The 25682-nt window shown below is 48.1% G+C and overlaps 1 protein-coding gene across 24 annotated transcripts in view; it reads left to right on the top strand.

The window, feature by feature from the left end:
* Positions 1–25682, top strand: part of PPFIBP2 (PPFIA binding protein 2) — a 144738-nt gene that overhangs the window by 81067 nt on the left and 37989 nt on the right. For 18 of the 24 annotated variants that reach the window (XR_004323316.1, XR_004323317.1, XR_004323318.1 and 15 more), the window contains 4 exons: positions 8438–8569; positions 17818–17988; positions 21250–21342; positions 25496–25607. Coding sequence is in view for 21 of the 24 variants with exons in the window: in XM_032489120.1 (XP_032345011.1) it covers positions 8438–8569; positions 17818–17988; positions 21250–21342; positions 25496–25607 (508 nt within the window). In the remaining 3 variants the exon portion in view is untranslated. Of the gene's footprint in view, positions 1–4722; positions 4941–8437; positions 8570–17817; positions 17989–21249; positions 21343–25495; positions 25608–25682 lie in introns of those variants that run through there. The other 6 variants (XM_032489127.1, XM_032489118.1, XM_032489126.1 and 3 more) reach the window with 2 other exon arrangements.

The following is a 25682-nucleotide window of genomic DNA, read 5'->3' as shown; positions in this document are numbered from 1 at the left end:
GAGGTTGATGTTTCAGGAAGGCAGTGCCTGTGAGTTACCACATGATTGGAGGTCAGAAAATGGCCCGTTGTGATGCCTGAGTTCTCTGACCGCCTCCTGGCTACTCTTCTAGGACTGCCCCACGCCCCTCTCTGTGGCAGTGTTTCTGCTCCCTTGTCAGAGTCTCTGCACGGAGAAGTCTGATGTCGGTTCCCAGCCCCACCTGGGGGACACTGTCTTGTCCTTCTAAGCAATACCTCATAGACTGGCTTTTAGACTTTCAAAGAAGTCTTAAGCTCAGTTACCCCTTATATCCTGTTTATTCTAAATCTTCCTTCTCATATGCTGTGAGTGAGGTAGCAGTCACGCGATTTGCAGGTACCACTTGGAATGGTGGTCTTGGCTTGGTAGATTTTGGAATATAGTAGCTCTTGCTACCGCTGGGATTTAAAGATCTTCTCGAGCTTAACCAAGTTATTTTTATACTCATACCTCTTACTGCGTTCTCTCAGCCTTTCAAGGGTAAAATTATGGAGTGTGCAGTACCCCTTTCTTGGGGGGTTTTAGGTCAAGTCACAGGAGGCATTTGCGCCTCCTCTCCCACTCATGTGTTTGCTGGGCTCGGGGACCCCCGAGCTGGAACTCTTTGGGTGGCTAGCTCTGAATCCTACGCCAGATGTTCTGCTCTGTGTCACGTGCTAATGCTTTCCTGAAATCTGCTTGATGCTGTTTGGAAAGATGCTTAGTTCTTGCACCACAGTGCTGGTGGGATGCCATCTGTAGCTTGGAGTACATATGTAAGTGTCCTCTGAAGCAGGGGCAGGAAGAGACTTGCCTGATTTGACTGTGATGTCCTGGGCCCCGGGGCGCTTGGCTTTGGTGGTAGGAACAGGCATGACTCACAGCCTTGAGGCAGAGAATGGAGGCAAACAGTTGCCTCTTTCTGCCAGACCATTCCTGCCCTGAGCCTGAGGAGCTCTGAAGGAGATCCTTTCACTGTCACAGCGTGGGGCTTTCTGATTGCCTTTTTATTTTGTTAATTGAAGTATAGTTGATTTGTATTAGTTTCTGGTATACAGCATAGTAATTCAATTACACATTTATATATTCTTTTTCATATCCTTTTTCATTATAGGTTATTACAAGCTATTGAATTAAGTTATAGTTCCCTATGCTGTACAGTGGGACCTTGCTGTTTATCTGTGTTGTACAGAGTAGTTTGTATCTGCTAATCCCAAACTCCTAATTTATCCCAGCCCCGCTCCCTTTTCCCCTTTGGTAACCATAAGCTTGAAAGAATGAAATAATGCCGTTTGCAACAACATGGATGGACCTAGAGATGACCATAGTAAGTGAATTAAGTCAGAGAAAGACTAATATCATATGATATCACTTATAAATCATCTAAAAAAAATGACACTAATTTACAAAACAGAAACAGACTCACTGCCTGCCTGTTGACACTGCTTCCCTTGGGCAGCGGCCCCCGCCAGCCCTACACACCGAGCACACCTCCAGAAGCACAAGAGGGAGGGAGTTAGCTCCCCACCTGGCTCATGAGCCACAGACCCCTGGGCCTGCTGTGGCCCGGTCCCCCATGAAGTGCTGATGTCTCGGCTCTCATCTGTTTTCTTCTACGTATTAACCTGTCTGGTCTCCAGAAAGTGAGAGCGTGAAGACCCATGTGGTTAGACAGGCAAACCAGGACCAAACAGAATGAGCACAAGAGGCAGGGCCACGTGAGCCGCAGACAGATTATGGACACATTTGAGGGCAAAATATTTCTCGTCTGCAGCCCTTTGCAGGACGCAGGGTGGGAATGGGCCAGCTACGAGCATCTCTTGGGACTGCCTGTGGAAACACCTACTCAGATATGGTCTCTGACTCACTGAGTGTGTCTGGATTCCCCAGGGAACCTTCCCTATCGGGCCACAGCCCAAGTCCATTTTTTACTGGTCTGGAGTGGTCTGAACCACTGGTCTGGGTATAGAGCTCACAGGACTTACTTAGCCTTGTCCCCTGATCCTTAAGCAGGTCAAGGCATTCCCTGGCTTCATCTTTTTAAAATAATTAATTGATTTTTAGTTGAAGTATAGTCAGTTTACAATGTTATGTCAATTTCTGGTGTACCAGCTGCATCTTTGAAAGCTGCGCAGTGGGCTGTCCGAGCCCAGGGCCCAGAAGAGCAGCCCAGGAATACAGGGCTGGACCAGCGCCCTCCTCACTGTGGCCAGTGCAGACCATCTTGGTGACAAGATCTTTTTCATGGAGGGGTTCCCCATGGTCTGCTGATGCATTTGATGTCCCTGCTGCCTTTTTCCTAAGGTGGCCTCTGTAGGTTCTCTGGGGCCTGGTAAGTTCCTACACACAAACTGCTCTGCCTCCAACCACTGACACTTCTCCAGAGGGTGATGACTTCAGGGATGAAGCTGATGCTGTTCAGTGGATAAGAGGTTTTACACAGAGCTGGCAGCCACAAGGAGCTCTTCGCAGAGACTGGCCTTTTACAGATGCAGTCAATGTGAGGAACAGAAACAGTGTTGAGAGCCAAAAAGAAGATGGACTGGGGAAGCCGAGGCGAGAGGAAGAAAGGGTGCAAAGCCCCTTGTGAGGACACAGCCCGGCTTTGGGGACCTTGAGGAGGAACACCGGGCTCCACCTCAGTCCTCCGACCTGACCCTAGCTCCAGGTGTCAGGCAGCCACGTTGTTTTGACTGCCTTTGAGGTGAGGTGTGGAGAGTGACGGATCTAGAGGATTCGGAGTCCGTGGACACAACTTTCTGCAGGTTCGCCATGTGCTGTTGATCTGGGAAAGTCAGTGAACCTGTGTTCTTATTTACAGAGAACAGGAATGACAGTGTGGACTCTGCATTGCCCACCTCTTAGAGTTGTAGCTCCGCTCTTCCAGTTCTGTTAAAACTGGACAACCTTACAATGGCCAGGGCGGTTCAGGGCCCAGTTCCTGCCCTTGAGTTGAGTGGAGGAATGGTGCGTCCAGGTGTGTGACCTCAGCCAAGCGTCGTCGGCACCCAGCTCCCACATTCCCCAAGAGCACTTGTCAGGAGGCATTTCTACCTCAAAAAGAATATTGAGCGGGACTATGCACAGACGTGAGCCTGTGGAAGCACAGATCTGTCTGAGGGGACAGGATGCTTGAGTCATGAGTGAAAAAACTGATTTATGCCAGTTACTCCCTGACACTCCCCCGGGAGCTTTATGAAGCAGAGAGAACTGCTTTCCGCCAGTCCATCTCACCTGATGTTCAACCTCCGGACCACAGTGTGAAGTAGGTGCCTTACCCCTTTTCACAGATAAGGGGACGGAGGTTCAGAGAGATGATTTAGTTAGTGGGGACTGAGTCTGGACCCAAACCCAGGTTGACTACAAGCCCCTCTCTCTGCACAGTGCTCTTCATGAAAGGCTTCCCGGCAAGGTCTAGGCTTCTTTCTTCAAAGGGCAAAGGGACACATTTTTCCTTTTAAGTGTTTCTGTGGCCCGCTCGTTCATTCTGGTTTCAGGTTGCCAGCCTAGCTCCAGTCCTCCGTCATTGGTCAGTAACTCCCGGGGTCAGGTTCCACACTTAAAGATGGAGGTAATTGCTTCAAGATGTGGTCCTTTAAGGAGAGCACAGTTAAAAGTCAGTCTCTTTTTATCAGCTCCCACCAGAGACTGAGCTTTAGAAAAAGGAAATGATGGTTTGCTCTGACATGTAAGCTTTTTTTCAGTCACTAAAAAAGGAGATGTGGTTGTCGTTCTGGAAGAGATTACGGGTAGTGGTGAAGTGAGCGATTATTTTGTTCATGGGTTTTTTTCCCCCTAAACTCTCCTTAGCCAGTTTCATGGTCTTTCATAGTAAGAAAAACAAACCTGCCTCCCACAGCACCCCCTCCTTGTCCCCTGCCCTCTCTCATTTACACGGGCAACCTTGAGACAATCAGGTGAGCAGACGCTACTGCAATTTATGAAACCTTTGCCCCTAATCTCCAGCCCCGTGCCTCCCCACACCTCGCACCCACCCCCCAGGATAGTAGCTGTGTGATTCCAAGAGATCCCAGCAGGATGCCACCTTGCGGGTCTGCACAGCCGCCAAGCCTTCCTTGCCTTCATGCTGTAGACAATTAGGCTGGATGCAGAGATGATGCCAGTCTCGGGGAACAGAGCTAAGGGGCCAAGAATGTCTTTCTTAAGGGGTAATCAGGATAAAAGTAGCCAGCAAAGGAGATGGAAAACTAAAAAGAAAGGTCAGGAAATCGAAAAGAAAGGATGGAGGTGGTAAGGAGTGGCTTCTCCTGATGAGAGATGAAGGGTGAGTTAGTTGGGAGCTGAGAAGTGTCAGTTGCAGCTTAAAGTTTGGACATCAGTCCCCAGAACCAGAACTGTTTCTGTGTTCTGCCTGGAGAATTCAGAAGCTGGGTGGCAGGTGTTTTCTTGAGAAGTGATGGGAAGATGAGAAAGAAGAGGCAGCAGGAGTAGATTATTCTTTTCAAAGCTTGGCTGTGACGGGGAGGGGGAGGGGAGGGGAAGAGAGACAGCGTTCCCACCCAGGCTGCACGTGGGTGTGTTGTCCTAGTACAGCCCGTGAGAGCTGATGGTGGTGGTCCCTCGAGGGGAAGGAAGGTCAGGAGGGAAGGTTCTTTCGAAAGTCAGAAATCTGATTGTGTTTATAGCCCGAGGAGCAGCAGCTGATGGTGAGGGCGAGATTAAATGCCTGTCAGAGTGGATGATTAATGGCCCTACCCTAGAGCCCCGCAGCCTTGGTGGGAACTTCCTCAAAGGCGGGACAGGGGTGAGGGAGAGCCCAGGTCCCTGTGAGTAGGCGTCCTGCAGTCACCAGCTAGAGGGAGAAACAGCAGCAGAACTCAGAGCACAAAGCCAAACACGACTGGTTAACCAGGGAGGTCACCTGAATCTCCGTTCGAGCGCTGTGAGGATGGCTTGGAGAACTGGGCAGCGACAGGAAGGTGGGTCAGATGGGGCACTTCAGGAGCAAAGTCTGGAATCTTTGTGTCCCTTAACATGTGCTTTTTGCATGTAACCTGGAAACTTACTGGGCTAGGGGACAGTCTTAAAGGTAGAGGAACCTGGCAGAGACATGGGCTGTGCGCAGTGGTGTCTGACTAACCTCGGAAGGAGGTGTGGGCTTGCTTTCTCTAAGACACGGGCTCAAGAGAGAAATGAGAGACGATGCCGGGAACCTTTGTAATAGAAAGGATGTAAGTTCAGTGAATGGCCAGATGATCTTTAAAATCTTTTCAGTAAACATGAGAGGTTATTTGAGGAGAAGAGTGGGGGATAGGGTGGGGTTTAGGGCTTGAGGAGAATGGAAGAGATTTGGAACAATCTCTGAAAGGAACCAGCCAGAGATAAATACAAGTTTGGAAGATCAGCTGTAATTAGGATGGCGTAAATTTGTTTGGAAACCCGTTGGCATCATTGAGTGACTTTTACCAGCAATTCTTAAGGCCATGGGGAGTGGAAGCATAGACAGAAGACTTTGAAGTTTGGGGCATGGATGGGGCTCTGGTAAGGCAAACACACTGCAGAGCTAGGAGCAGGGATGATTAGCTGAATTTTTCTGGTGCAGAAATGATACAATTGAAATGATGCACCTCAAGGTATAGACAGATGAGGAAGCAAATATTGCTTAAAGGAAGTTGATAAAATAGGAACATAGGGAGTTATTAAGTAACTAGTAGCCACAGAAGAAATGAAAGATTATTTGCGTGAGTAAATGGGCCGGTTGAAAGGTCAGAAGATTGTGGCCAGAGGAGAGAATTCCAGAGTTGAAGATTTGAGAAGCAGAGCAGATACATTCTGGATCAAGATGAGGGCCAGGCTGTGCCCATCCAGCTGAGGAGCTGAAATGAAGTGGCAGCAAAGCCTATTGGTGTCAAGGTCAAGAAATGTGAAGCCAGAGTGAGTATTGAATGGAAGGCTGATTAACAAGGATGTTGAAGCTACTGAGGAGGTGGAACATGTCCCAAAGCAGGCAGAGAAACTGTTGATCAAAAGTCAGACGCCTCTAGGGAAATGGGAGACTGTCTCGAGGTTGTATATTTGGAGAGAATATGACATAACTGAATGGCGCTGCCTTAGAGGAGGGAGGGCAGACGGAGGTGATCTGGAAGCAGTCTTGTAACAGGGAGAAAAGTGTTCTGTAAGTTGGGTCATTGGAGCAGAATGATCTCTCGTGACGCCTGGGAAGAACGTGTCATTTCATGCAAAAGTCAGGATTCAGTTCAAGCTAGAAGCAGAAAGAGCAGTTGAGAATGTAGAGTATTTTAAATCCTCTTAGAACAGCTATGATAGAGGTCACTGTATGTCACAGTGGCTGGAGGCCATGCCGGGCCTGGAGATGGGGAAGGGGAGCTGGACCGGGTAAGGCTGTCAAAGGCTGACTTTGAGTTCAGGGAGACAAGGAGCAGGGGTGATGATCGTGTAAGATGGAAGCACATGCTGATAGATACAGGTGAGGGGAGAGTAAGTGCAAGTTTTGTTATCAGTGGACTGTGTGAAATAAAGCAGCCCCAGGTTTCTAATTAAGGCTTCGGTGTGTCCAGTTGAAATGTCCACTTGGAATGTTAGTGTGACCAATTGGAACCCTGGCGTGATCAGTGGAATACAACCAATTAGAATATTATCCTCATCAACTGGAACTGTGGTGTGACCAGTTACAACCGGGCAGCCGAAACAGCCAGAGGGATTTTGGTGATAACGGAAGTAGAGTAGACTCTCAGCTTTCAAGAGAGATGCATTTTGAGACTTTTTTTGAATCCCGCCAAGGTAGTTTCTTGAATGCTTGAATCAAGGGGTGGCTGGGAAACTCACATACGCATTGTAAATCCATCTCTAGCTACGAATGGAACTTGAGGATATGAATTTTATACCAACGATTACTCTGGCTTCAACTTCTTTTCTTACCTGCTTTAATTTTTACAGTGTATTTTTAAAATTTGAATTGTCTGTTTTGCAAACTGCATGAAATCATTTTTGAAACAAAACAGGTAGATGAAAGGATGGAGAGGGAGACAAAGAATGGGGTGGTGGAGGCAGAGAGGAGGGTGGGGACGAGGAGGGAGAAGGAGATGGGGGTGAGTCAGCGGTGTTGGGGAGGATTACATCTTAAGATGCGCAAGACCAAGAGATCCCATCTTCTTCTCCCAGGGAAGAACCCTTCAGGGACTTTTATGGCCTGCAGAGGCCTAGCACCAAGCCCTAGATGGTAGGTCCTGAGCCAAATCTTGATCAGTTGAGTGGCTGGTTCCTGGCCTCAGTGAATATTTGTTGATTGGCTTTTTTCAGCAAGTATTTTTTTATTTCCCTTGAAGTTCTTGGACTTCTTCCTCTGTTTGGGAAACAATGTGACACGTTAGACAAAAATGAGTTTTGGAGCCAAACAGACTTTGGTTTGAAACCTAACTCTCATGTTGATCATCCTGTGCCCTTGGCCAAGGCAGGCCAGTCTCTGGGCCTGTTTCTTCATCTGTAACATCAGGATAATAATATTTACTGCCAAGTCACTGGGAGGGTTTAATAAGGGGATGTATGTAAAACATACGACAGTGTCTGGCACAGAGGTGACACTCAGTGAATCTATGCCCACTCACCCCCAACACTGGACACACTTGTCTGGCTAACTCCTCACGACCAAGTAGCCCACAGTTCTGGCCCGGCAGTGCTGCCGCCTTTGCCCTAGAAGCCAGCTTCAGGTCTGGCTGGTCCAGGAAGAGCTGGGTTCCTCAGCCCAGTAGTAGGCTCATTGTGCTGAATTCTTTGGCTTCTAGATACTCATTCCCTCAGGCTGGCAGATGGACAGTTTGTCGCCTGGCTTTCTGAGGTACTGACGGCCTTTGGCCTAGGGAGATGTGTTGCAGACTGGGCTGAGTATTGACTGAGCCTGGGAAGTGATATAGAAACTTTGGTTTCGAAAAATACATTGTTAACATAAACTTGTCTGTGGGGAGGGTATAGCAGTGGTAGAGTATATGCTTTGCATGCATAAGATTCTGGGTTTAATCCTCAGTACCTCCATTAAAATGAATAAATAAATAAACCTAATTACCTCCCCAGAAAAAAAACTAAAAAAAAATGCACTTTGTTTTGGTGGATAGGGTCTGCTGTTGCTTTGCCTTCAAAATAGATACGGGGAAATTTTATTCTTTGAGCAGACCCATCCATTTTTCTCTACCGGGAAATAATGAATAATGGTTTCTATGGGCAAATGTGTTTTTTGAGAAATGTAGCTCACACTGCCTCTTGGAGCACAGTGGGTGGTGTCAGGGGCTGTGCTGACCCTGAGTGGCCCATCGTCAGCCCAGCCTGTCCCTGCTGGGAGTGTGGCTCATGTGTAGCAGTTTCAGCGTACAGTGTAGAGATTGCCTTATGTGCTATGGATGGAGCTGGAGTCATTCTTGTTGCCATGGAGGTTTATGGGTTTGAGATCTGTTTTTGCTTGCAGGAGCTGCTAAGTCGTACATCTCTTGAGAGTCAGAAGCTCGATTTGCTGACTGAAGTTTCTGAGCTGAAGCTCAAGCTGGTGGGCATGGAGAAGGAGCAGAGAGAGCAGGAGGAGAAACAGAGAAAAGCAGAGGTGAGTGTGATACACCGCGTTCTGGGGGGTGGGGGATGGGGGCACTGCCCTAAGTACAAATCAGGAGAAGCTATCCTAATGCGGCTTCAGAACATCTGGTCAACCCCAAGCCTGGCAGCTGCTGGGCGCCAGAAACATCTATGCACTAGATACACAATGATCTGTTAATACCAAGTTATCAGGTTTTGCAGTGGCTGCAGATTTCAGCAATGCCCAAACCACCCAGTTTTGGCTCTAAGGCTTTATCCTTCAAGCTGCTGACAAGGATGGAAAGGGAAGCAGTAGTGGGGGAAGGATCAGAGAATACGCAGAGGGACACAAGATGTCTTCTGTGAGAGCCAAGGTAATGTCCATGTCCTGGGACGAAGTCAGCTGCCCAACAGGCCAGCATCACTATCCGCGGAGTCTGGAGATACTCTTTGATGTGCATTTCACCAACCTGGATGGAACCCTTAGGTGATGTGTTTCTTTTCTCCTGATGGTGCATATGGATGAGCCTGTGCAGGCCTTCTCTTAGAGAATATTTACCTATGTTTTTGGGTTTTTTTTTAATGGAGATACTGGGATTGAACCCAGAACCTCGTGCATGCTGAGCATGCACTCTGCTACTGAACTGTATCCCTCCCCCTGCCTGTGTTTTGTTTTTGTTTTTTCAGGCTCCATACACCATTGACTAGAGCATGCCAGACTCTTTTTTTTGGATAAATGTTTTGGATAAATTTTAGGCTTAGAGGTCCTTTATTTGAGAGAGAACAGCGTATTTCATTTAACCTTAGATAACTGTCTTCTATGTGCCTCTACCTATAGGCCCATATATTTGTACCTGGGATTGTGAGATGTGGAAAGAAGATGGCCTTTGGGTTTAGAAACACCTTGGCTTAATTACTGACCTAACTGCTTAATAGCTCTTTGAACGTCAACAAGTTAACTACTTAAATTCTCTGAGCTTCAGTTTTTTTAATCTGTAAAATGGGTAACTGATAAAGTTGAGCAAAAAAACCCACCAAAGTCTCTATCATAGGATCTGGCATTTTGTAGGTACTTGGTTTACCCTCATTCTCTTCTACTATTTAGGCATCTCCAAAATCTAAATATGAATGTTATTCCTTTCTATTACGTGCCAGCGTTATCCTGCACTGAAACCTGGCATATTTCTGTGTTTATTGGGTAAACACTAGTGATTGAGATGCTTCTAGTGTGTGAGACATATTCCTTACATTGCTTTTGAGCACAGGCTCAATTTCTCATTGGTTGTGTTGTTGTTAAGCATGCTGGAAATGGAAATGGAGACCTAGATACCTTATTTGCTTACTGCAAAGCTCACGCGGACTGAAAGGTTATCTGTGTGAAGTGTTAGTTGAATAGACTCTGCTTCTGAAACCAGGGAGGAGCCATTTGAATTTTCTCCAAGTTTAGAGTCATTTTACCAATGTTTCAAGATGTGTGATCACGTGTGGATATACATTCAGGCTTGCAGGCAGAATTCAACAACTTTGTAAGAAGGCTTCAAGTAGGGACAGCTCAAAACCACTGAAGGAAGGAAAGAAGGAAAGAGAGAAAAAAAGAAGGAAAAGAAAGAGAGGGAGGGTTATTAGGTCATACAACTGAAAGTCTAGGGTTTAGAAAGCTGCTCTCACTGGATCCAGATGGTGTCACCATGTCATTAGAAATCAGGCTTAGTGTGGAGCATTTGGTTCTGTTTTAGCCTTATTCTCAGGAAGGGTCTACCCCTGTGGTGACAGAGATGGCCATCAGCAGCTCTAGGTCCTTCTAGCCTGGCAACCCCTGCAGAGAGGGAGGTTCTGTTTCTCAAAGGGTCCAGCAAAAGCCTCAGGATTGCATCTCATTGGGTCAGTTTGGGTCATGTGCCTTGTTCTGAGCCAGTTACTTCAAGGAGCATGGACCCATGTTTGGGGTGTATGTTTGTGAGTGTGAGAGCCAGTCCATCTGTGGACGAGTGCTGAGTTAGTCCCGAGCTGGGGCAGCTCAGATCCTTTCTAGGGAAGACAGGAAGGAAGGGGAGATCCCATTTCTAAGCCGAGTATAACTCGGCAGTCATTTTCCTGCTGGCTTTCTTTTCTTTCTTTTTTTTTTTTCTGACGGATTCTTTTTCAATCTGAATTTTTGTTTTTGTTTTCCATTAGGCTGTTCATACATGAGGCAGCATAGACGCTGAGCTGCTGGCCTCAGCCCTACCAGATAACAGCCCTTCCTTGCTAGTACAAACATTTTGGTTTCCACGTGGAGGAATTTTTCAGGCTGTTCAAACTTGTGATAATCAGCAAACAGCCACATGACCTGAAACAAATTTCTCGTGCTTGTAATTGAACATAATCTTGGTTGGTATGCTCAGAACCTCCACCACTATTTCTGTCTATTTGGGGCACCCGAAGCTTAAAACCACCGAGGGCTACTTAAGCTGCACTATTGTCATATGCGTGGAGATGTTTATTTTGAATGAGATATTTGGCTAGCTCAGGTCAGCTGAGGTTGGAGTTGCATGAATAAAGGGAATGTTGCTTCCCATCCTACTCTGCTGCTGTTTTTCCCAATGAATGTGCTTAGCCTGAGGCCTGATTGCTTGCGGGTTTAAAAAAAGTAGGACTTTTTTTTTTTTTTTTTTAAGGTAGCCAGATCTGAAACAAACTTTCTCCGTGTAGCTCAGGTTTTATCCTAAACCAGTATCCTGTTTCCCTGTAGTCAGTTGTGGAAGTGATTACAGATGTTTGTCTATAACCCTGAGGACTTTGAGGTGCAGGTTTCTTGTTAATTGGAGACAATCTGCCAGCCATCCTTGCTCGGGGGTCAGTCAGTGGTGGCTCTAATGCGATATGGGTGAATACTAGACTTCCTGTCTACTTCACCTTTTCTCCTGAGCCTCTTGCAGTGGTTCTGGGTGGTTTCAGGGGACCCAAGATTGGACCAGTTAGGTTTACTCCTGAGAAGCAGGACTGCAGGAAAAGTGATGGACATGGAAAGTAAATATGACAATTAGGAGGATGGAACAGGAAAGAAAGAGATCCAGAGGCAAAGGAAGACCTCTGGGTGGCACATCTGTAGAAGGCGTGTCCCTTGGAGGGATCTTCCTTGGAGAAGGGCATCTGGCTTTCCTAAGCACTGGGGATGCAGGGAGATCCAAAGGGTCCTGCGTGTAGTACTAGAGCAGCCTCTACAGAGGGGAGCAGGGGAACAGAGTCAGCCCAGTTGGTCCATGATACACACAAGCATGAAGAGAGCCGCACAAAATCTTTAGGATTTGCTGGCAAAAAATGGAGTGTCTTATTGCACAGATGGGATTGTCAGACTTTCTTCCTACTAGTGGGACTCTGGAAGGGAGGGATTCTGATGTCTGAACCGGGGCAATTGGAAGGATGAACGTGGAGTACAGAACAAAGGTGGGGAAGATTGTGTTTGCTCAGAGAACAGCTGGCCTAACTAGGAGAGTTTTATTATTCTTGTTTTTATTTTACTTATCCGTTTATATTAGTATAGGAAACCTACTCTGACAATGAAAAATTTAAGAGTTCGAAAAGGTATGTGTAGCAGAACCTCTCCTTCCATGCCTGTCCCCCAGCCAGCAGTCAGGCACCAATGTTGTCAGTTTGTTTAGCGTCCTTCAGAGTTATCGTATGCCTGGACAAGCGGATTTATGTGGTTAAATTCTTTCCCTCATTTTTGCACAAGTGCACATTATTCTGGACCTTTTTTTTTTTAAATTTAGCAGTCAAGTAGAGTTCACTTCAGATCAAGTACATTGAAAGAAACTTCCTTGTTCATATTTATGTTTGCATATTATTTCACATCTGACTATGCCCTCGTTTATTTAATCAGTTCTTTTTTAAACATATACGTACATATGTATTATTTAGATTCTTTTCCATTACAAGAAATTGAATACAGTTCCCTGTGCTGTACAGTAGGTCCTTATTGTTTATCTGTTTTATTTATATTAGTGTGTATCTAGTAATCCCAAACTCCTAATGTATCCTTCCTCTCACCTTTCCCGCCTGGTAACCACAGTTTATTTTCTGTGTCCTTTGAGTCTCTTTCTTAACCAATTCTCCTTTGTGGACATTTAAGTTGTTCCGAAGTGTCTACTATTGCAAATAATGCTACTGTGAATACTCCTGGACATGTGAGGATATTGAAGTGGAATTGAAGGGTCAAAGGGTACATGCACTGGAAATTCTGACAGATACAGAGGTTGTATGTCCACCAGCAATGTGTCAGAGCATCAGAAAATATTAAACTGAGCATGAAGGAGGAGTGAGGGAAGCCACGAAGTAAAATTGTGAACCAGTTTAGCACGTAGGATGGGCTGGGAAAGCCTGGGATGATGGGAGGTGCCCGGTAGTTTTCACATAGGAAAGAACCATAAAAAAAGCACTTTGATGGTTAGCGCAGCAGGAGTAATAAACAAAGGAAGCTGAGATTACAGAACAGTGATAAGAACTTCATAAATATCACCCAGACTTGATGATGTGAGTCCCAGCAGTGGAACACAGGTGCCAAAAGGCTCTGCCCTTACGGGAGAGAAACAGACCTGTTAAGAGAGGAGGTGGAGGCCCTGGAGGTAAAAAGTTCTGAAAGCAAGTTGAAGTGCCAAGCCTGAGGGTAGTTGTGTTGGAAAATGACACCTCCCCGTGGATGGGGAGAATTCAAGGAGAATGTGCAGAGGTGCTGGGGGTGGGGGCCCACGTGGTCACACAGAGCAGAGGAGGAAGGTAGATGCACTTCTGATACAGATCCCCAGACTGATGGAGGCAGACAAGGGCCAGTAATGGGAAGGGAGCAGCAATTTGGATAGCTGCTAAAAACTTCCTCCAGCTAAACACCTAAGTATGGGGAAGGTTGGTTTTTTATTTTTATTTTTTAAAGTTTTTATGAGGTCTAGTCAGTTTCCAATATTGTATTAAGAAAGGTTGGTTTCTGTTTCTCCCCACCTTGTTGGTAGTTTTGGCCCTGAATGTAGAGAAAGAAAAGCAGGAAAACTGCTACTCTAGCTCTGATGCTGAAGCAAGGGGGTAACTAGTCGATGAAGAAAAAGTGATGGGTACCCAGAGAGAGAGTGGCCATTGTTGTTTTGAGAGCTTATGACAGCAAGGGAGGGGAAAACTCAGCATAGTCAGACATGCCCCCTAGACTTCAGTAAATCATACTTTGAAAGGTCAGAAGTAGAATAGAAGAGATGCCTCAAGAATACTGAACTACTTACAAATAGAATTCTGGCCATGTAATCTCACAAGTAATACCAATAAAAAGGAAAAGCTTAGAGGCACCAGCTAGTTTTCGAAGGGGCTTGTACAAGATAGAAAGGACAGATCAAAGTGCACCTTCATGGGCAGCACCAGGAAGGGCAAGCCCCACACAGAAGGACAATGCTGAGGACAATGGAAAGTTATGCTCTCAAGAAGCTCAAAGAAAGAATGGGCTTGGTTCCACTGATGCCTCTGACAAGGGCATAGAACTCAGGACAGCCGTCCCTAAACTGCTCGCTGTAAGTGAAATTTAAGGAATCAGGGAATCAAGCAAGTTTGAAAAACTGGAAGTAACTGTTTTCTTCTTCATCTTCTTTCTCCTCCCCTTTCTCTTCTCCTTTCTCCTTCCCTTCCTCCTCCTTCCTCTTACTCTTCACACAGAAAGTTAAAAAGGTTTTATAAAGTTTGGTCTTTTGAGTTCGAGGTCAACCCAACGATGGCTAATGAGGAGCTAGAAGACAAAATAGAGAGAGGTCTGTGTCCATTAAGAGTGAGTTACATCCTATCGACCTCATTGGTTTAACTGGGAACGCATCTTGTGGTGGTCGACCTGGTAAACTCGCACTTCAGCAGGGCATTGCAAAACCACTGCTTGGGATAGTCTTGTGTGGATAAGGCAGAGGAATATAGGGCGAGAGCTAAAATAGGCATATGCTACCCAAATGATAATGAATAGTACCTTAAGACTACCTCTAGGAAGATATTTTGTAGAGGGTCACATCATCTGCCCATAGCCCTCCTATCTGATGAGCATTTTCAGTCCACCATTTGGAGGCTGATATAGAAGGACTTGAAGTTGTGATGACAGGAAGCCAAGGACAAACTAAATGGAGCACTTGATGTTGGGATTCTTAAAGACCTACCTACGCAGACTGGAGCGATAGATAAGGTGGCAGAAAGAGAGTCCAAGAGGGGCCAGAAGAACCTCAGTAGTGCAGAATTGCTGAAGGTGAGGAGCTAAACATGTCAGAAGGGAGCCACGCAGCTCGAGGGCAGAGAACACACATGTGGATGTGACCAGGAGGGGGCCGCTGAGGAAGAGGTGGTGCCCCTTGTGTGGTGGGGGCAGAGCTCCCTGGAGACTGAGGGCGGGAATGAGGTGGTGAAAATCAGGGTCAGTGGGTCTAGACTCCTCATTTGAGAGATGTAATGACAGAGGGACCAAGACAAGGGAGAGGGCAGTGGAGTTCTTGAAACTTACATAAGAGAGAGAAGAGCAAGTCTGAAGACTGGAAGGGCCATGGGCCAGGAGAGACCAAAGATTCTGGAGGAGAGCGGCCAGTGAGGTGAGCACCCTGGGGGATGTGGAGTCACTGGGCTTTCATTGTCATCGATCAGTGTCACGTGGGCCTTAACTGTGCCCTATGACCTTGAGGTATTTTCTGTTGCTCTCCCAGTTTCTCTCGTTCATTTCTTGTGAATCAAATGCTTGGTTGCGACAGGCAAAGCAGTGGGGGAAAGTGAACTCACATTTATCAAGGGCCTCAGTGTGCCAGGTCCCATGCCAGGTACTTACTAAGTCTCAGTCAATTCAGTGAAGACAGTGGCAGACTGGATGAAAGCCAGGTCTGCAGGGGTTCGAAGCCTGTTCACGTTTCACTGCATCCCACTGTGACTCGTCAGAGCTTTGACACTGGTCAGAGGCTGAGTCTTCCTCTTTGAAAAGATGAAGGCTGATCGTTACCTTGAGGGATTGCTTTTGACTCCATCCTTAATAAACCTTCATTCTTCCTTCTGCCCCAGTGTTCTTGATTAGATGGTTAGATGTTTAAAAAAAAACCACCTCAATGCTGGTTAATTTCCAGCATTGCTTTTATCCACAGCTAACTTTTTTCTTCCCATGCCTCATAGAGACTGTTCTAAATTTGGACCCCCTTTTGCTTCACTGCTGTGTCCTTTTTAGCAGGCAACCTGGCTGCCTCCTTTACAGAGAAGAACAAGACCATCGGGGAGGATCTCCCTCGATGTCCTGTTTCTTATCTGGAAACCTACCTGGATCCCCACCTTGCTTTCCCTTTGTGCTTAGCTAATCCCTCCACCTGGGACTGCCAATTCCAGCTCCTCTCCTCCCTCTTTAATGCCTCCCTCTCCACTTTCTCAGTCCTCATAGGTAATCCTGTGGCTCTACCTGCTGAACGATCAAAGCACCAAAAGACTGAGACTTCTTAGGAGAAAAATCAGGAACAGAATGAACGTAGGCGGTCTCCCCGTCATGGCCAAGTTCATGGGCAGCAGAGACAGGGCGAGACTGTGACTCCTAGTGGCTGAGGCCAGTCAGGCAGGAATCCTCTGCCCTTGTTAGGCATCTGAGCTCAGGCAGCAAGGGGTTCACAGCCCCGGGGCACATGAAGCAAAGGGCAAGTGACAGCCCAGTGTCTGCAGGTGAGAAGTCAGAGCGCGGGTGTGGTCCCAGCCCGTTGGTAAGTGTCCCACCAGGGTTCAGGGACCAGCAACAGCGGAGCTGGGTAGAGGCCTGGGGTCTACCCAGGTAGAGGCGCACTTACTCAGGCCCGCAAGGGTCACCTTGATTTCCCAACCCAATCCTGCAGTCCTGGTAAGGAAGTGCCTCTAGGCTAAGCTGGGAGGGCTGCTGGGAGGCTAGGGGCCGGGCCCCCTTATGACAGCGATGGCTGCACTCACTGTGCTCTCAAGTGGCATCCCTGGGGAGTAGAGCAGGCTGGCCTCGGGGCCTCAGCCCAGGCCCCTCTCAGCCCCAAGCTGCCACCCAGACCCTCAGGTCCGTCTGCCACCCAGGACAACAAGATGATGGGGGAGGAGCTCTTCTTTTTTTAGGAAACACTGTTTCTCTCGCGGATGGAAAACCTCTTTCTAGCATGGTTCTCAGTACCAGATACGGGTGTTCAGAATACCAGTAAAGGGGGGGGCAGGGAGGGGCTAAACGCTTGAATTGGCTGCCACCCCACCCACCCTGGGCTCTGTTTGGCTCTATGGCCAACTGTCTCCTTAACTCTGTATACCTTCCCCATAGGATGCTCACAGTCCTCCCCGCCTCTTGGGCTTGTTGCTGCCATGAGTGGCATCGTCATCCACCCTGTTCCCCATGCCCGTCACTCCTCGTCTCCTCTACTCCCACACCCAGGCAAAGGGGCTAGAACATGCCTACTTGACATCGCTTAGGCGCGTCTCATCCCTTCCTCTTGACCTAGGCAGAAGCAGTCACTCGCTACTCCCTGAAAGCCCTGTGGTCCTCTCAGCAGAGCACTTACAGCTCTTTGTGACTGTTATTTGTGTCTCTCTCCCCACTCACCTGTGAGCGCCATTGCTTCCTGTGGCCTTGGGTCCCTGCAGAATTGACGCTCAATGTCTGCAGAGTAGTTAAAGGAAAGCCCAATAGGGCTGCTAGTGCAAGGGTCAGAATCGAGTAGGTATGGATTCCAAGGGTTGCGGATTTTCCAAAGTTGCCCTGAAAGACCAAAATGTTCTTGAGGCTGCGAAGGAGTCAGTTTTGGAGTGGGAAGCGAAGGAGTAAGATTTGGCATCGGGTACGAGGAAGAGCTTAGGGTTGGGGACATATAAGCATGCATGAGTGTGTTGTGCGCCATCTGTCCCCTGTGCACAGCAGAATGGCGTGTTTGGGGACAGAGTTGGCAAGTGTAGCATGGGCTTGGGTAGAAGGGAAGTGTCCGTGTGAACCGTTTAAACCTGTCTCCGCTGTTGAGAGACTCTGAGCTTCAGATATTGACGTGCAAGGATGGCCCCCAGTATGGCACGAAGGAGCAGCCAGGGGGCTGTTCAAACTGCAAGACAGGCCCACAGATGGGGCAGAACTCGGGAAAGATGCCACGTCTTTTGGTTCCTGTGAAGAAAGCAGGTGGTCACAGACAGCAACTGCTGGGTGCTGCCCACTCCTCGCCCGCTGCCCCTCTGCACGCGTCCGTCCTTCTGTCCGTGCTGCCCTCCTGAGGAGTGCTGTGCCTGAGAGCTGACTGACCCTGAGTGCTTTTTTCTCCTTTCTCTCCCTCCCTACAGTCGGTTCTGAATGTGATCAGTGAGCTGCAGGAGCAGATGTGTAGGCTGCAGCTGGACATCCACAGGCAGATTCAAGAGCGCCTCTCCCTCAGTAGGGGCCGCCCCGAGGAGGAGGCCGCAGCCCCGCCCCAGGCCCGCAGCCAGGACTGTGCCTGTTGGGAGGGGTCGCCTGTAGGAAGCACGCTTAAGTATATCAGCGCATGCGTGTGTGGGGCGATTCACTGGCAGAGGGGCTGGGCTTTCTCCTAACCAGGACAGTGTGTGGTGGCTTAACACGGGGCTGTGGTTCCCCCTGGGCAGAGCTCGGGACTCACTCTCCACCAGACGTGAGCTGACCTCTGTGACCCTCACCAGAGCAGGATCTGAGCCGGTGAGGCCAACCCTCTGGCGGGTGGCAGCACTCCCCTCCCTCAGGGCTGGGAATGAGGTATGTCAGGTGCCTGAGTGTTGGGGCACTGGGGCGAAAGGAAGCTTCAGGATTCCCCTTCCCAGGTATGACCCAGACCCTTTCTTTCTCCTGGGCTGGGAGATTAAATGAAGTTTCATTCCATGTGATTTTAAAGAATAAATAAATACATAAAAATTTTTTTAATTAAGGAAAAGAACAGCATCATGAAAGAATCATTTCAAGCTCATTTTTAAAGAGATTTATCCCCAGTGAGAAAATAGAACACAAGTTTCCATATATTGTGACAATTGTCATAATCTGGATTTCCCGGAAAAGTTCTCCCACATCGTCACATAGCTGCCATCACGCAGGACCTGGGGACACCATTGTGAGGGATTTCACACCTCAGGGCCCCTCGCACTGGTGTCACCAGGTCCTACATGGTGGCGGCTGCACAGCGATGAGCCTGTGTCTCCAAGGCCCACTATTGAAGCCTGAGGGAAGGTCAAGGTCACAGTACTCATGTCCATAGGAAGTTGCCATGATCTATACTGGACTGGGGAGCATGTTGAAAATCTCTATCCAGACTTGGGCATGAGGGGAGAGGCTCGATGGGTGGGAAACATGAGTCAGGATGTAGGTGTAGATTTGGAAAGGGAAGCTCTGAGAGGGTGCTGGGCGTGCCCCACGGCGAGTGGGTCACCCCAGAGAGACTCGTAAAAAGAAGTTACAGTGTGCTCCTGTGTTTATAGCCCACAGTGGGCAGCAGATAGTTCAGAAGGCAGAGGATACGCCCAAGGGGTTAGGCGCCTGGAGATCATCGTGCTCTGTCTGTGTCCCCACAGTGGCAGCTTCTCCACAGTAACCTGCACACTTTAGGTTCTGCCATCAGCAGGCCCGGTGTCCCCTCAGGCAGGGCCAGAAGTGTTCTCAGAAAATGATCCTAGGTCTGCTGTAAGTCACGATAGGCCTTAAAGTCTAATGTTGCAGGTCACGGAGGCAATAATCTTAGCTCAGAAGACTTTTTTTTTTTTAAAAAGGCGTCAACAAATGTTCACTTTAGCTCTAAGAAAATCTTAGTAAATATCCCTACAAAATTCAAGTGTAAACGATGTAACTTTCTTGTGGATTGTCTCAGAATGCAAAGAGTTCCAGGCGAGTGAAATGATGGCTTGAATTTCATGCGTTCATTTAGCAGGAGATAATGCATACCTACTATGTGCCAGAGGTTAGCAAGACTCAGAGTTCACAGTAGAGGAGAAGTAGCCCTTAGCAGTCATGCCAATAAATGTTTAATTGCAAATGATGTAGGAGATAATGCAGGATGTCACAAGAGAGGATGACAGGGATGAGATGCGGGGGTTGGGATAACAGCTCCGGGAGGCCTGAAGGATGGGCAGGGATCCCAGACAGAGCGAGCGGTGTGTGTGAAAGTCCAAGTCAGAAAGAGGAACCAAAAAGTATGTGGTTTGGCTGGGGCCTAACTGGGGAGAAACAGTCATAAAGAGGCAGGCAGGGTGCTGGGCCAGGCCAGCCTGTGTTGGTCATGGGTTAAAGTTTATGAGCTTTGAGGAGCAAGGGAGGGGCCAGCGTCAGATTTGTGTTTTAGTCGTATTGTTTCCCTGGATGCCATGGGGGTCAGTGGATTCAAGAAGAGCAAGACAGCAGAGGACCAACCAGTGGAAAGACTGTCCAGGCTGTTAACACGAACTGCTCGATCGGACGAGTGCTGGTTGAGTTGGAAAGAAATGAGAGACTGAAGTGATTTCCTTGGCGGTGGAATGAACAAGGCTTGGGGTTAACTTTCATATGTAGGGGTGGCAGAGGAGAAGGAGATGAATGGGCCGGAGCCCAGGTTCCTGGCGCAGCTGCCTACGTGGGTGGAGATGCCCTTCGGTGAGACAGGGGTGTCTCAGAGCGGGCGCTGAGAGTTCCACTTGGGCCATGACAGTTGTAAGATGCCTACGTGCCGTCCATGTAGAGATGCTAAGTGGGAAGTTTGTCCTGTGAGTCTGGAGTTCAGAAAGCCTATGAAAGTAATCACATTTATACTAATTTTTCTGTTAGAAACCAGTCAGCAGGACTGTTTGTCCATTAAGGGAACCTAGATTTGGGACAAAGGTGCCGAGTGGTGTCATCTTTACTGAGGGGTTACTTTAAAAAGCAGGGGTCCTGGGGTCAGAAGATAAGGCCTGATTTTCCAGGTCCCCCATGGGCAAGTTGTTGGAATGTGCCTTCCTTACTCAGCAACCTTCACGTGGCTCCCTACTGCCTAGAGAATGGTATCAAAACTCATCATATTCTTATCCCAAAGCCTTTACCATGGGTCCCTCCTTACTCTCCAGGCCTCATTTCCCACAAAATGCTGCCCATCATCTGCTCTCGCCCAGCAGGCTATCTCCCTTTGTGCCTGCTGTCTTTGCCTTGTTCCTAGACACCTCCTCCCTCCCTCCTTTCTTCAAGCCAGCCCCCTCCTCTGAACTGGAACACCCCAACCGGCCTTGACATCTCACACTCAGCGTTTGTCCTTTTGGTGTTTTGTATCAATCCTCCTGGCTGTCACTTCCTCTGTGAAGCCTTTCAGGATCACCAACCCCTCCTCTGGGTTCCTCCGCCCCCAGCAAGAGAGATGCCCCCAGTTCGCCTGCTTCTCCCTACCTTGTTTGGAAGAAGCTGCCTCGTTTCTGCATCTGTTTCTCTTGCTCCCAAATCCTGCCTGCCCTGCCCCCTACCCACCCACACGGGGGTGATTTGGGCACACCCTGCAGGGAACGCTGATGTCAGAAAGGGGTGAGCAGAATGGGTTCTGAGAAGAAGAAAGTTTTCTCTGTGTTCTGTCTGGAACTCCCTGGTCTTTATTTTTTAATGGCCATACAGCTTTTCCTGAAACAAAGACCGTGTTTAAAGATGGGAGCTGCAGTGTGGGCATGACGCAGTTGCTCCTGCCTTGGCGTCCTCTGTGCATGAGCTTGACCAGGGTTAGAGCCAGGGAACAGCCTGCTCTGTAATCATCAGAGCTTTGTCTTTCTTCCTCACCCCTCTAGGAGTTGCTGCAAGAGCTCCGGCACCTCAAAGTCAAGGTGGAAGAGCTGGAAAATGAACGGAATCAGTATGAGTGGAAACTGAAAGCCACCAAGGTAAAAGGCGGTTCTGATGTTTAATGGAGAGGCACGGGGGCCCAGTGGGGAGGGTCCGTGTCCAAGCTCGGGCTTTGCAGTAGCCGAAGCTTGAGAAATGAGAGCTGACCCCACTGTGGGCACACGCAACAGTGCCCAGGTTGTGCAAGCAGACAGATTTGATCCAGCAGGGCTCTTCTCACAGGGAAAGCCCATGAGGTTGTGAGCTGCTGAAATCACTTGAGTTTCCTTCCTCTCTCTGTCCCAAAGCGCCCCAGGCTGGTGCTGGGCGGAGCAGGGGCTCTGTGAGGGAGTGATGAGTCCTGGGGCAGTTGAATGCCAACATTATCTTGGCTGCATCATTTTAAATCCTGCAGTCCCTCTAATCATCAAGTTCTAAAAAGAGACATGCATTATTTTTAGCAATTCCTAAAAAGATGATATATACTTGTGGTTTTAAAAAAACCAAATCATGTTTCTGTCGAACTGGGGAGCTTGCTATTTAAAGGACACCAACGATAGATTCTTCTGTGAAGTAAATTTTTTCTTTCCCTCCTTTGTTTCTTCCTTCATTTCCTGTAGTAGTTGAGATGGATGGATTCAGCCTATACGTTTGTTGTTTTGGCCAGAACATTGTATTAAAAAAAATGTCAAATAAGCTGTCACTTAAGCATGAGGAAGTTTCACATTAAAATACAGAATTAGAGTTCTCTGGGGATGGGGGTGGGGTGTGCTAGGGTTGGGGAAGGGAAGTTCTAAAACCCTGAGGCAGCTTTCCTGCCTGAGGAGCTGGCCTGGGCTGCCTTGGATGGGTGCACACCTGCCTTTCCACTAAGGGTTCTGCAGCGCCCCCCGTGGGTTACTGGATGGCCTCAGCGGTGGGCATTTCATCTTACAGTTTTCTCAACCTCTAGTTTGTACTTTCAGTTTTATTTTCTCTGTAACTTTTAATAATGATAAAAACAATAATACTTATTATAGATCATTTTAAACCACAAAAAATTAAAGAAATAAAAATCACTTACACACTACCCAGGAGCTACCACTATTAATATTACCTTCCAGGCATTTCTCTCTTTGGGTCTATCTCTCTCTCTCTTAATTTTTAGTGTTGATAATTTATACACAATTTTATACCATGCTAGTAAAAGGAAACTCTGAACGTGTTGTATAAATGTAAAATAATTTTCTTAACCATTATACAGATGAGGAAACTGAGGCATAGAGTAGTTAGATAACTTTGCGAAGATTTTACAGCTAGTCAGCACCAGCCCTAGGCAATCTGCTTGTTCATCTGTAGCTCTGCTTTTGTCTAAGTGTTGCTGGCAATTAGGTTCTTGACTCCTCCCAGAAAGAATTCAGAGACAAGACACAAAGGTCAAGAAAGTAAAGGGAGGATTTATTAAGTGATAGTTCGCTCTCAAGGGGAGAGCAGACAGGCTCAGGTGAGCAGCTGCCCTGAGTTTCTTTGGCAAGATGCTTACATAGGCTGTAAAAATGAATGGGTGGAATATTCACTGGGGAGGGAAGGGTTTGGGGTCATATTCCCTGATGTTCATCCCAACACCCCTACCCAAGGGGAGGAGGGATTTTTGTCCTTATTTAGTCTGGATCGGAAGGGTCATGGCGTCGGTGCATGATGGGTACTTCTGATCTGCAAGGCTAATTCTGTTGAAATGAGGGCATAATGAGCAAAAGGTTACATCTGGACACTGGGGATTTCTGCCTTTTTCCACTTTTCTTCATCTGCCTCCAGGTCACTTATCACCCCAAAATGTGTGATTTCTTACCAGTCCAAAAGTTCCTGCTTTCTTCTATCTGCCCAAGGACCCCTGTTGTTTATATCATGTATGGTTTCCTGTATTTGGCCCGTGTCCCTCCTTTTTTGCCCAGTTCCTGCCATTTGGCCTGTGTCCCCCTTTCTCTGCTCATACCTAGCTACCTGCCTGCTCTAGCATAAGGGTGCCCTTGTGGATTGTTTCACAGTCCCCAGGTCTAGGATGACTGACTCTCAAATAGCTCAGGACCTTCCATCACTGTGATCCCCTCAAGCGACTCCTTTGAAGTTGTTCACACCACCTTCTCTTACAAAACCGAACAACTCTTTTAAATCACCCAAGTACTTGGCCTTGGCTTGTAGACCTTTGAGACTCGACAGGTTATGCAGTAATGACCAGGTCTGGAGCCCCTCGTGTGTGCTGGAACGGATCAAGCCCTTTGCCCAAAGGTTCTCATTCAGTCCATACAATAACCCAGGGAGGCCTGTCGGTTGATTATCTTCATTTGACTGGTAAGGAAACTGAGGCTCAGAGTAGGCAAGGTGAGGTTCGGATCTGGATCTATGTCATTCCAAAACTCATGCTCTTTCCCCTCTTCGTCCTAATTCCCTGCAGTAAAAACCTGCCCTGTTTTGAAAGTTCTTCAGTTTCCTGTGTAAAGCTTCTCAGTCCCTAAATGTGACTCACCTTTCAGTGCAGCGGCAGTAGGGCATGCTCCCGGGCTTAAGAAAGCCCAGCACTTGTAGTGGGGCTGAGTGCCTATCTCATCTTTGTCCCAGACCTCTTGCCACGTGGCTGGAGCTTCAGTGGCCATGGCAATAGCATGCTTTGCCCTGGGTTCCCTCTGGGCTATTGTCGACTTAGACTTCCCGGCTTGGGGCAGATGCCTCTATAAGCCTAACAGAGCACCTGCCGTTTCTGGCCTACACTGTGGAAATTGCATTCAGGAAGTTGGGCCCAGTTACTTGATCTGCAGAGTTTTGAATAAATGACCTCACCCAGAGGCAGGCCTCAGAGTAGGTGCTCAGTCCATGTGTCCTGAAACTGTACACAGGCCTGTTTGCTGGTAGAGTCAACAACAGAACCAGTGCTCATTTGGTTACTCGAGCTGTTCCAAGATTATCTTGGGAAAGGACCAGCCCGTACCATAACCTTGAGGAATAAAGGTGGGACGTGATTGGGCTACCACATGGGGAGATGGTGCCCAGAGTAGAAGCTTCTGTGTGTTCTGTTGATTGGCTGGGAGTCCATTCTCACCTCCCTTGCTTAGTCTGGTTTGATGCTCAAAGACCTGGCTAGTTATCTGTAGGGAGGGAACAGGGGGAGAGCAACAATAGTAAATAGTAAATAAAATTTATTGAGAACTGTCTATCTGCTGAGCATTAGGCTAAGTTGTCCGTAACCATTATCATGTTTAATCCTCACTCCAGCCCCGTGGGGTAAATGCTATTTTCCTGGTTCTATAGATGAGACAAGACTCCATTTAACTCACCTCCTCAAAGTCACCTAACTAGGAAATGAGAGAATCCAAGTTTGTTGGACTCCAAAGCCAGTGTGAGTGTGCCTCTTGGGATGTGACGTCCTCAGTGCTGAGTATGGGAAGGCATGGGCAGCCACAGCTACTGTTAGGTGTAAGATTTATTCTGCTAGACTTAGTAGAGACTTGGGAACCACACACCGCAGCTGCCCCTGTGAATGTGTTTATGCAACTGTGTTGTGCTTACGTGCCTGATTTGTGAAAGTATGTACACTCTGCACACCTGAATGCACGTCTGTAATTACATTGGGGTAAAGGAGCATAGGTGTCTGAGGCTGGGCAGAGGCAGTGGCTGTGCATTCAGGGTGGGAGAGTTTGAGGGAGGGAACTCTGGGCTCACTCTTTGTCTCCTAGTAGTGATTTACTTCTGCTGTGTTTCCTGGATGAGGTGGAAAAATGAAAGCTGTGTGTTCTTGTGACAGTGCTGCATGGACATGCTGTTGCTGGACTATTTTGGGGGAAGGAAGAGCCTGTCCAGAAAGCGAATATCCATCTTTGGACCAAGGGTAGCCCTCCCATTGCACATAATCCCACTTCCTCAGGCTTCAGTGGTGTTTGGGCTACAGAAGGCAGAGGACGGAACGCGCCTGGTCAAGTAGGAGGAGGCAGGAGAGAGAGCAGGTGGATGGCCAGAGCCTTGGGCATGGCCAGAATGGCCAGGAAGAGTGCGTTCATTGGACAGAGCTCTGCTTTGTGGGGATGGCAGTGAGACCTCTAACAGCTCACCTCACTTCTGGCACCTTTGCTCCTAACTTCCTAGCATGTCCTGGGGCCCACTGGCCCTGGGCTCCGACTTGAGGTACTTTGTCGTGGTCTGGTTGTCCTCTGAGCTGATGCAGCGCCTCTGTTGCTCTTCCAGGCTGAGGTAGCCCAGCTGCAAGAGCAGGTGGCCTTGAAGGATGCAGAAATCGAGCGTCTGCACAGCCAGCTGTCCCGGACCACAGCTCTCCACAGTGACCATGCAGAGAAAGGTAACTGGCTCGACTGCGACCGAATGCAGTTGCCCCTGGGCCCTCTCTTGTAAGAGGGCATGTGTGTCTCTGGGT

Source organism: Camelus ferus, chromosome 10 (genome assembly GCF_009834535.1).
Source record: "Camelus ferus isolate YT-003-E chromosome 10, BCGSAC_Cfer_1.0, whole genome shotgun sequence".
In the NCBI taxonomy this organism is placed as follows: domain Eukaryota; kingdom Metazoa; phylum Chordata; class Mammalia; order Artiodactyla; family Camelidae; genus Camelus; species Camelus ferus.
This window is presented reverse-complemented; position numbering and strand designations above follow the sequence as displayed.